At 39.7% G+C, this 12,170-nt stretch overlaps 1 protein-coding gene across 4 annotated transcripts in view; it reads right to left on the bottom strand.

Annotated features, from left to right (window-relative positions):
• Positions 1 to 12,170, bottom strand: part of PRCP (prolylcarboxypeptidase) — an 86,080-nt gene that overhangs the window by 39,565 nt on the left and 34,345 nt on the right. For all 4 annotated transcript variants that reach the window (XM_019955139.2, XM_070782903.1, XM_070782904.1 and 1 more), the window contains exon 3: positions 4,579 to 4,719. In XM_019955139.2, the coding sequence (XP_019810698.2) occupies positions 4,579 to 4,719 (141 nt within the window). The remainder of the gene's footprint in view (positions 1 to 4,578; positions 4,720 to 12,170) is intronic.

Raw genomic sequence — 12,170 nt, 5'->3', positions numbered from 1 at the left:
GAGTATGAGTTTCTTAACAGTAAGGATCATCCATCAAAGTAATCAGAAGAGTTGACCTCAGGTTTTGAGAGGAAGGAAATGTATTAATCTGGATGAGAGCTACCCCACGTCCAAGGTCAGGAGTGGCAGCCATGAGGAGCTACCCCATGTCCAAGGTAAGGAGCAGTGGCTGCACTTTGCTGGAGCAGCTGTGAAGAGATACCCCACGTCCAAGGTAAGAGAAACCCAAGTAAGACGGTAGGCGCTCAGAGAGGGCATCAGAGGGCAGACAGACTGAAACCACAATCACAGACAACTAGCCAGTCTGATCACATGGCCACAGCCTTGTCTAACTCAATGAAACTAAGCCATGCCATGTGGGGCCACCCAAGATGGACGGGTCATGGTGGAGAGGTCTGACAGAATGTGGTCCACTGGAGAAGGGAATGGCAAACCACTTCAGTATTCTTGCCTTGAGAACCCCATGAACAGTATGAAAAGGCAAAAAGATAGGACACTAAAAGATGAACTCCTCAGGTCGGTAGGTGCCCAATATGCTACTGGAGATCAGTGGAGAAATAACCCCAGAAAGAATGAAGAGACAGAGACAAAGCAAAAACAACACCCAGTTGTGGATGTGACTGGTGATGGAAGCAAGGTCTGATGTTGTAAAGAGCAATATTGCATAGAAACCTGGAATGCTGGGTCCATGAATCAAGGCAAATTGGAAGTGGTCAAACAGGAGATGGCAAGAGTGAATGTTGACATTCTAGGAATCAGTGAACTAAAATTGACTGGAATGGATTAATTTAACTCAGATGACCATTATATCTCCTACTGTGGGCAGGAATCCCTTAGAAGAAATGCAGTAGCCATCATGGTCAACAAAAGAGTCCGAAATCCAGTACTTGGATGCAATCTCCAAAACTACAGAATGATCTCTGTTCATTTCCAAGGCAAACCATTCAATATCACGGTGATCCAAGCCTATGCCCCAACCAGTAACGCTGAAAAAGCTGAAATTGAACGGTTCTATGAAGACCTACAAGACCTTTTAGAACAAACACCCCCAAAAGATGTCCTTTTCATTACAGAGGACTGGAATGCAAAGTAGGAAGTAAAGAAACACTTGGAGTAACAGGCAAATTTGGCCTTGGAGTACAGAATGAAGCAGGGCAAAGACTAATAAGAGTTTTGCCAAGAGAATGCACTGGTCATAGCAAATACCCTCTTCCAACAACACAAGAGAAGAATCTACACATGGACATCACCAGATGGCCAACACCAAAATCAGATTGATTATATTCTTTGCAGCCACAGATGGAGAAGCTCTATAGAGTCAACAAAAACAAGACCAGGAGCTGACTGTGGCTCAGATCATGAACTCCTTATTGCCAAATTCAGACTTAAATTGAAGAAAGTAGGGAAAACCACTAGACCATTCAGGTATGACCTAAATCAAATCCCTTATGATTATACAGTGGAAGTGAGAAATAGATTTAAGGGACTAGATCTGATAGACAGAGTGCCTGATGAACTATGGATGGAGTTCATGACACTGTACAGGAGACAGAGATCAAGACCATTCCCATGGAAAAGAAATGCAAAAAAGCAAAATGGCTGTCTGGGGAGGCCTTACAAATAGCTGTGAAAAGAAGAGAAGCAAAAAGGAAAGATATAAGCATCTGAATGCAGAGTTCCAAAGAATAGCAAGAAGAGATAAGAAAGCCTTCCTCAGCGATCAATGCAAAGAAATAGAGGAAAGCAATAGAATGGGAAAAACTAGAGATCTCTTCAAGAAAATTAGAGATACCAAGGGAACATTTCGTGCAAATATGGGCTCAATAAAGGAAAGAAATGGTATGGACCTAACAGAAGCAGAAGATATTAAGAAGAGGTGGCAAGAATACACAGAAGAACTGTACAAAAAAGATCTTCACGACCCAGATAATCACGATGGTGTGATCACTGACCTACAGCCAGACATCCTGGAATGTGAAGTCAAGTGGGCCTTAGAAAGCATCACTACGAACAAAGCTAGTGGAGGTGATGGAATTCCAGTGGAGCTATTTCAAATCCTGAAAGATGATGCTGTGAAAGTGCTGCACTCAATATGCCAGTGAATTTGGAAAACTCAGCAGTGGCCACAGGACTGGAAAAGGTCAGTTTTCATTCCAATCCCAAAGAAAGGCAATGCCAAAGAATGCTCAAACTACCGCACAATTGCACTCACCTCACACGCTAGTAAAGTCATGCTCAAAATTCTCCAAGCCAGGCTTCAGCAATATGTGAACCGTGAACTTCAGATGTTCAAGCTGGTTTTAGAAAAGGCAGAGGAACCAGAGATCAAATTGCCAACATCCGCTGGATCATGGAAAAAGCAAGAGAGTTCCAGAAAAAACATCTATTTCTGCTTTATTGACTATGCCAAAGCCTTTGACTGTGTGGATCACAATAAACTGTGGAAAATTCTTCAAGAGATGGGCATACCAGACCACCTGACCTGCCTCTTGAGAAACCTGTATGCAGGTCAGGAAGCAACAGTTAGAACTGGACATGGAACAGAGTGGTTCGAAATAGGAAAAGGAGTACTGACGTATAGGGCTGTATATTGTCACCCTGCTTATTTAACTTATATGCAGAGTACATCATGAGAAACACTGGGCTGGAAGAAGCACAAGCTGGAATCAAGATCACCAGGAGAAACATCAATAACCTCAGATATGCAGATGACACTACCCTTATGGCAGAAAGTGAAGAGGAACTAAAGAGCCTCTTAATGAAGGTGAAAGATGAGAATGAAAAATTTGGCTTAAGGCTCAACACTCAGAAAACTAAGATCATGGTATCTGGTCCCATCACTTCATGGCAAATAGATGGCAAATGTATTTTTTGGGGCTCCAAAATCACTGCAGATGGTGATTGCAGCCATGAAATTAAAAGACACTTACTCCTTGGAAGGAAAGTTATCACCAACCTAGACAGCATATTAAAAAGCAGAGACATTACTTTGCAACAAAGGTCTGTCTAGTCAAGGCTATGGTTTTTCCAGTAGCCATGCATGGATGTTAGAGTTGGACCATAAAGAAAGCTGAGTGCTGAAGAATTGATGCTTTTGAATTGTCATGTTGGAGAAGACCCGTTGCCTTGGCATAAAAGAGCAATTGCACAAGGAAGTGAAAGGAGACAAGGCAGCCTCAGTTGTTTCACAGAATTACAGAGCAGGAATCTGATGGAAAATAAATTCTGATTTTATCTGTCACTCATCTAAGAGAAATAGATATCTAGGAAATCAGTTCTTAGGGAATTATTTTATTTTCAACTAACATATTTAGACTAATAACATCCTAAGGATTGTTATTCCCAAGGAAATAATTAGAAATATGGAATACAATAATACAACATAATTGGGTTCATATCTTTGCTTTTAATGTAGTTCAGTTCAACATTTACTAAGACCTTCTGAATACCAAGCACCATGTCAGACATTGGCAGTGGAGAAAATATGATTCAGTCCCCACCCTAAGGCAGTTCACAGACTAGCTTTCTGGTATACAGTTGACATTTTCTAGTCTTAGTTCTCGGAGAAGGCAATGGCAACCCACTCCAGAACTCTTGCCTGGCAAATCCCATGGAGAGAGGAGCCTGGTAGGCTGCAGTCCATGGGGTCGCTAGGAGTTGGACACGACTGAGCGACTTCCCTTTCACTTTTCACTTTCATCCATTGGAGAAGGAAATGGCAACCCACTCCAGTGTTCTTGCCTGGAGAATCCCAGGGATGGGGGAGCCTGGTGGGCTGCCATCTCTGGGGTCGCACAGAGTCAGACACGACTGAAGCAACTTAGCAGCAGCAGCAGCAGCAGCTGATTAAAAAGGAAAATTTCTTCCTTTCATGTGTCTTAATTAAGTTTTGTTAACAAATTTAAGCATTATTATAAAAGAAGATAGAATAAATAGTCAAGAGAAGCAAGCTAACAGCTACAGTATTTTTTTTCCTCACAAATATAAGAAAAATAGTATAACAGGAAAGCTAAAATATATCTACCTTCGTCCATTCCTATTTGAAAATCAAACTTGCTTTTTTCTTATTTGCACTGGCTTTGTTTAGATTTTATTAATTAATTCATTTAACAAATATTTATTGAGTAGCTGCTATATGCCTAAAACAGTCCTGGATTGAGGATACACCACTGAACAGCAAACAAAAATTCCTGCCTTTGTGTTCTCATTCTAGACTGTAATAATAACAATAAACTATATTTATTACATAGTTATGACATCCCTACTCCCATTTCTGCCATATCCTAGTTCAACTGTGAAATAAGCTGGGATATTTTTTCATCTTTTAAAATTCAGTTGTCCAAAAATAGTATCACATTTCATTCTTTTCACATGTAATTCTTTAAGGCTGAACAGGCTCATTGGATGTCTGTATTTATTCTTTTGTAAACTGCCTATTCACATACTTTTGCTGTTTCTCTATTATTTGTGAGTTTATCTTTTTTTTTTAAACTTCAGAATTATTTGGTCATATATACTACAAAAGATATTTTTCTAGTTGATCATAATAAAAAAGAAATTGAGCACATCTGCACATACCGTGTTATTGCAAAACCAAATAATGTCCCCTTCATTACCAGTGTAGAAAAGTATTGATCCACCATCTTCCTTCCAGTAGTTATCAGCTATTAGGTACCGCTGTTTAAAAGTTCTATCGATATTAAATCCAAAGTGATCAACCTATGACAAAAAAGAAACAGACGACATATTTCAAAGGAAAGTAATTAAAAACTAAAAAGTACATATATTATTCTTCCATTCAAATCAAGCTATGCTACAAAAATAAAAAAATGTCAAACTTCATTTGGTTTCATTAGTAGTAGTAATATTGATGTTATTTTGAAATCATTTTCTTCATATTTTAAGATAAAGCAATGTTATTGGTTGAGATTTTCAGTGTAAAATATACAATTATAAAATCAAGTGGCCACTTAAAAACATAATAATGTTAAAATTGAATTGGAAATAGTATATGAACTTAGCAATTTTTAAAATACAGACATTACTTACTACTTAAATTTTCATTATTGAAACTTTCAATATTGAAATTCAAGGACTAGAAAGACCATTGAAAAGGTCTATCATCCCAATAACAATTGACATTCCAAGGGCCAGGATCTTGGTATTTCATGCTATTCAAAGGACTATCATTGGCTGAAGTTTTAATTAATTGAACATAAAACAAATGGAACATAAAAAGAATAATGATTGTAGCTAATTAAAACATTTGATTCCATATTTTAATTGATTCATGAAAATCCATTACTCCATAAGGATATCAAAAAAGAGAAAGCAAGAAAAATATTTATTCCTCACCATTTATTTATTAAGCCAACTCCTCATTTAGAAGTTGTAAATAAAAAAGCAGAGAACTCAACATTTAACTTGCCTTTCCAACAGAATTGTATTTCAGGGTACTAAATAGTCCCAACTGATGAAAAATAGCTCTGTTTTATCAAATGTCAGCTAATGCAGAAGCAATGACAGGATTAGAAAAATGGTATTTGACAAACCCTAGTGAAGTTACTGATTCAGGCAAGAATTACTAAATAGTGTTAAAAGCATTAGGAGGATGGATGATAAGAAAATGAATATTCATATTACTACCTGTCACAAGATCAGCCTATTAACCTAGTGATCAAAGTTAGCATCACTAACAGTGGTGTGAACAGGAATTATGTATTTCCTCACATTGCACAACACAAAACACATATCATCCATGATAAATTCTTGCCAAAAATGTTCAGTTTGTATCTCAGTCCAGTCTCTGTATCTAATTTCCAGTTTCTGGGAAATACAAAGGTAGAAAACCAAGCTGAACATACTCCAAAGAAACGATCAGACAAGTTCAAAGATAAGGTATTTTATAACAAAAAGGCAAGGTAATATCTGATTAAAGGACTGTTTGTTTTAGATTACAATAAATTTTAAGGAACATAATAGTCAGATGCAATGCATGATTCCAGACTGTATCCTAGTTTGAACAAACAAGATGTAAATCACAATTTAGGGACAACTGGGTTAATTTAAATATGGACTAGGTAATATTTAAATTAACCCAGTTGTCCCTAAATTGTGATTTACATCTTGTTTGTTCAAACTAGGGTTTATTAACATTAATTTTGTTAGGAGTGATCATATTGTTTTGGCTACATAAGAAAAAGTTTTTCTATTTTACAGCTGTATATAAAGGATTTAGAGAGAAAATATCATGCTGTTTGTAATTTACTTGAAAACACTTCAGCTTAGGACTTCTCTGGTGGCTCAGTGGTGAAGAATCCATCTGCCAATGCAAGGGACACGGGTTTGATCCCTGGTTCAGGAAGAACCCACATGCCTCAGGACAAATACTGAGCCCACATGCCTCCAACTACTGAAACCTATGCTCAGCAATGAGAAGCCCACACACCGCAACTAAAGAATGGCCCCCACTCGCCACAACAACAGAAATGCCTGTGCACCAACAAACACCCAGCACAGCCAAATAAATGAATAAAAGTATTTAAGAAAAGAAGAAAAAAATAATTCAGCATAAAAAAAGTGAAAAGGTAAAATGGGAACTTCCTAGACTGAGCCAGCAATTAAGACTCGCACTTCCACTGCAGGGAGCACAGGTTCAATCCCTGGTTGGGGAACTAAGATCCTGCATGCTGTAAGATGCAGCCAAAAAATACTTTAAAAAAATTTTTTTTTATTTTTGTTAAAGTAAAGTGAATTTAAAGGAAAAAAAATTTAATCTATACTAAAAGAGACAAAAGATATTGGATACTGAGACTTGCCAGACACAATACAAATCATGTCAAAATGACACAATTTTGAGCTTAAATCGAACTTCACTAAATGAACTAACCACTTAAAAAATGCAATTGTTAAATACTATAATATGGTAAAGTTCACATACAACTATCTGAATTTAAAGAGTTACAACAGACAGAGCCCACCAAGCCTTTAGGATCACAAGGTCTGAATTCCTCAGTGCTCCGGAGGGACAGGAGTGAGAATGCAGGGTCTGGTCTGGGGCACACATAGGCTGATCCAGTGTTGCTCCAACCTCCCTGGGGCAGGAGTTGGTTCTGACCTAACCCAGACCTTGCAAGATTTCTCTAGACCATTCCAAAAGAAATGGAACTCCCTGTAACCACTCCATCTACACACACACACACACACGCTTCACATTCGTACCACAGGTTCCAAAATGCAAGTTTCTCAACTCTACACCTTATACACACTTCCCAATGTCCACAATCTTTACCATATATGGTCTTAAAATACAGGCTATTCTAATATAAAGACTATTTACCATTAAGTAAAATAAGCAGTTTGTATGGGGCAGGTATATAATAATGATATCCATGTGCTAAAAAAAAAAAAAAACACCCTCCTATAACATATCTTGAAGAGAGCACAGCAATCCACTCCAGTACTCTTGCCTGGAGATCCCCTGGACAGAGGAGCTTGATGAGCTCTGCTGCTGCTGCTGCTGCTGCTAAATCACTTCAGTCGTGTCTGACTCTGTGCGACCCCACAGACGGCAGCCACCAGGCTCCCCCATCCCTGGGATTCTCCAGGCAAGAATACTGGAGTGGGTTGCCATTTCCTTCTCCAATGCATGGAAGTGAAAAGTAAAAGTGAAGTTGTGTCTGACTCTTAGCAACCCCATGGACTGCAGCCCACCAGGCTCCTCTGTCCATGGGATTTTCCAGGCAAGAGTACTGGAGTGGGGTGCCATTGCCTTCTCGGCTGATGGGCTCTATAGGTTCGCAAAGAGTCAGACGTGACTGAAGCGACTTAGCAAGCACATATGACATACATTAACTCACTCAATCACTTATCCAACAAGCATCAACTGAATGGGCCAAGTACTTGTTCTAGGCCAAGAAGTAAACTGAGCACCGGATAAAGAAGTGACTGAGCCACAGCTCCTTAATTTAACTCAAACTAATTCAACTACGCTCACTAAGACTCAAAGTAAAAAAGAGCAAGAGAAACAGACAAACAGTGAAGGAAAGATAGACAAGTGATTCCACTTGCTTCCGTTCAAATTAATATACTGTTTCTCCATGTAAGGTCCCTAGATACCAACATCAGCTTCATCTAGGAACTTGTTAAAAATACAAATTCTCTGGCCTACTTGTTAAAAATGCAAATTCCCAGGCCTACTGAATTAGAAACTGCGGGGAGTAGAACCCAGTAACTTGTGTTTTAACAAGGCCTCCAAGTAATTCTGGGGCTTCCCAGGTGGCGCTAGTGGTAAAGAACCCGCCTGCCAATGCAGGTAGACTTAAGAGACACAGGTTCGATCTCTGGGTCAGGAAGATCCCCTGTAGGAGGGCAGGACAACCCACTCCCGTATTCTTGCTTGGAGAATCCCCTGGACAGGAGCCTGGCAGGTTGCAATCCTTAGGGTCACACAGAGTCAGACATGACTGAAGCAACTTAGCACACATGCATACCAAGCAATTGTGTGCATTCATTAGTACAGCTAATGTTCTGAGAACAAATGAGTTAAGCCCCTAAATAAGACATGAATCTGCTCTTCCTTCTCTTGATCGAAGTTTCAGAATACTTCTAATATGTAAGCCTCTCACTATGCTGAGACCTGGGTTCAATCCTTGGGTAGGGAAGATCCCTTGAAGAAGGGAATGGCAGCCCACTCCAGTATTCTTGCCTAGAGAATCACCACGGACAGAGGAACCTGGTAGGCTACAGTCCATGGGGTTGCAAAAAGTTAGACATGACTGAGTGACTAACACACACACACACACACACACAATGCTGAATGAGACTCTGATGCTCAAAGATATGAATTACCATCCACCACAGCCCCTAAATACATGCCAACTGCATCATTTGAAGCTCAACAGGAAAAACCATGATCTGTTTCAACAAAGGAAGAAAGACTAGCTGTGCTGTAGTTAAAGAAAGGGAGTACATGGCTCTCTAATAAGATGACTTCCCCCTGGTATTCTCAAAGATAATTCTGCCATAGTGATTTTCAATTTACCCACTGACTTTAGAGCCAAGCTTTGAGAAAAGGCTTATATGTAGAATTACAAGAGCCACAAGAACTTTAGAGAAAGCCAAACTTCCTTATATGGCCACTCTCAGGGCACTCCTGCTCCTAGCAATCCCTAATTGTTTAATTTGGGAGAAAGGGGGTGGAACTCTGGTATGATAGAAAGAAAGCAGATTCAGGAGTTAACAGATGTGAACTTGAATTGTTACTGGGAGGCCTCAGGCAAGCCACTTAACCTGTTTGAGCCCCATTTTCATCCTATATAAAATAAAGATAATAACATACAACTCAAAGGATTACTGTGAAGATTAAACATAACTAAAGTACCAGGAAGAGTCCCTAATGTATAATGCATGCTCAAGGAATGCTAGCTCTCCACTCCACCCCATCTGCACACCGGTCCCAAGAATGGGATACCAAGATGAGGTAAGTGAGGTGGAGAGTGACAAAGCTCTTCACAGAATTATAGGACATCCCACTAGAATGTCAAAATCTCCTATTTCTTGGGTGCTTCAGCTAAATAGTAAAGAGCTAGAAACAAGTAGTGAAATATCCTTTGTAAAACATTGATTTACAGAATTTTCTTGACTCTTCCTAATCATCAGGGATACCCACTTCAGACTATACAACTGTAGACAGTTCCCAATACCTAATGGCCCGGCACACTAGGTGCAGTGTGCCCTCTGCTGTGGAGAGCTGAGGGCTGCATACCACTTTCAGCTATGGGATCCTGAATAGAAATTTTATAAACCACAACAGAAACAGAGACAAGGGACTTAGAAGCCAGTTGATCTGCACTGTTCAACTGAAAAAAACCAGGCTCAAAGAGGTCAAGTGGCTTGGCCAAGGTTACAAGTCAGAGGCAAACCTCGAATTTTTAATTATTTTTTCAATTTGGTATATTGAGATAACTAAAATAATAGCACCATAAAAGCCATGCAAACATGATCTCAAAAAGGGAGAACACCTCTAGTCACACACAGCAGTTCTCTCTACAATATGGTCCTGTTTCAAGAGATATTTCAAGAGATATTTCCCTCCTTCACCTTGTAGAGGATAGAAGAGATCCATGAGAATGGGTAGACAGGAAGAAATAAAGGGAACATCCTTTAAATAGTTTATTGTGGCAACAATAACTACATGGACTTTAAAACTACTCAAAAATAAAATCCACATCCAGAAAAGCCTGTAAGAACATCACACCTATTAGAAGCAGTTTTGGTGGCAACTTGGAGAAAGGGGGCGGGGGGTAACACAGAACACTTATTCCGGGTGTGGTACTGTGTTGGTGCTTTACACAGATCGCCTTACCATCCTCCCCATCAGCCTCTGGGAGCATGTTCATTACACCAATCCTATAAATAAGGATACGAAAGCTCAGAGAGGTCAGATAACTTGCCTAAGGTAATATAACTAATAAATAAAATACAATTCTTCTTCCTGTGTGTTTTTCACTACCCAATCCTACCTCTCACAAAATCCAGTCTGCTTTTTTCATTGTAACACACTATTGCAGATAGGGCTGGATACAAACTTCAACCTTTAGCAGGGGGCACTAGGGTATCTTTCTCCTAGATATGCAAAATGAAGTACATATTCCCACCCATATACGAACAGTTTTACTGAAGAATATGGTCTTTTCACTGACTTAACTCAGTAATTGTTAATATATTGTTTTTAACTCATTTAATTAGGCTGCTGCTGCTAAGTCATGTCCAACTCTGTGCGACCCCATAGACGGCAGCCCACCAGGCTCCCCCGTCCCTGGGATTCTCCAGGCAAGAACACTGAAGTGAGTTGCCATTTCCTTCTCCAATGCATGAAAGTGAAAAGTGAAAGTGAAGTCGCTCGGTCTTATCTGACTCTTATAAAAAGAAAACAATGTTGACTCTTACTCAGTAGGCTTTAGTTTTAGGAAAATTGGTTTACAGTTGGGTTTCATTTACATATCCAGATATACAATAACAACAGAATTTTACTAAAATACACAGGGAAAAAAACAGACTCACACTTCAAATTAAGGTACCTTGAAAGAGGGCTCTCTGGTGTCCAGTTCTAGACCAGAGACATTGAAATGAGATAAGACTTCCTTTCCTCCATTTGATGGTGTGTGCCCTGTATTAATCTTAGATTTATGGCATGACATTCTGTTAGAGTTCCTAAATGGAGACTAACATTGTTTCTGGGCAAGCTGGACCTCCCCTGAAGGGGTAGACACCTTCATGGTAGAAGGACACAACTTCCAGAAGGAACCAAAATCTGAAAGGATGGTGGGGTTTTGCCAGCTTCCAGGTCTCTGGGTGGAGAAAAGTAGAGCCTGCCTAAGCTGTCCCTCATGCAGGAGGAGCCCCTGAGCTGGGACTAGATGGGAGAGCAAGCTATAGCTTATGAATCAGATCATGGGTGACTCTTGACTTGTTTTCACTTGATTACGTCAGAACATTTCAAGAATCCTTCGAATGTTCTACTGTTGCTGCAAAAACAGAAATGAGTGAACAGCCTTTGGTACATACCAGTCAAACAGGCCTGCAAGATTTAAACAATCTTGGTTATTCTTTAGCTGTTACTACTAACAAACACTTTTATAGCTAGACTTGCCCTTTACAAAGCTAAACAAAACTAATTACTCTCTGATTCCATATGTATTGTACTTGGCACCTGACATTCTTCTTCCCCTACACTGTCTTGTAGCATTCTGCATTTTCAAAAAGGCCATGGGCTAGATAACTTCAGTGACACCAGTCCTGGTTGCTGAGTTACCTAAAGCCAGCTGTGGCCATTTTGAAAATTTGCAGAAAGGAAAAAAAAAAAAAAATACAAGACCTTCAGAATGATATAAAACTCCCCATTCCCGAGCAAAAAGGGGCACAGTTCTTAAGGTGCTAGCCTGCTATGTATTCCCCTCTGCTGGGCAAAGATAAAGCCATTTTTCTTAACCTTCCAAAACTCTGTCTCTGTATTTCTCTTCAGCATTGGTGCACAGTCAAGATTTTGGCAACACTACCTTTATTCATCTGTATTCTGAAAATACCAGGAAAGTTTTTGCTGTTCAGTTGCTCAGTTGTGTCCGCCTCTTTGTGACCCCATGGACTGCAGCACACCAGGCTTCCCTGTC

Source organism: Bos indicus, chromosome 29 (genome assembly GCF_029378745.1).
Source record: "Bos indicus isolate NIAB-ARS_2022 breed Sahiwal x Tharparkar chromosome 29, NIAB-ARS_B.indTharparkar_mat_pri_1.0, whole genome shotgun sequence".
NCBI classification, from domain to species: Eukaryota; Metazoa; Chordata; class Mammalia; order Artiodactyla; family Bovidae; genus Bos; species Bos indicus.
Note: the sequence above shows the minus strand (reverse complement) of the source record. Positions and strands in the feature narration are given on the sequence as shown.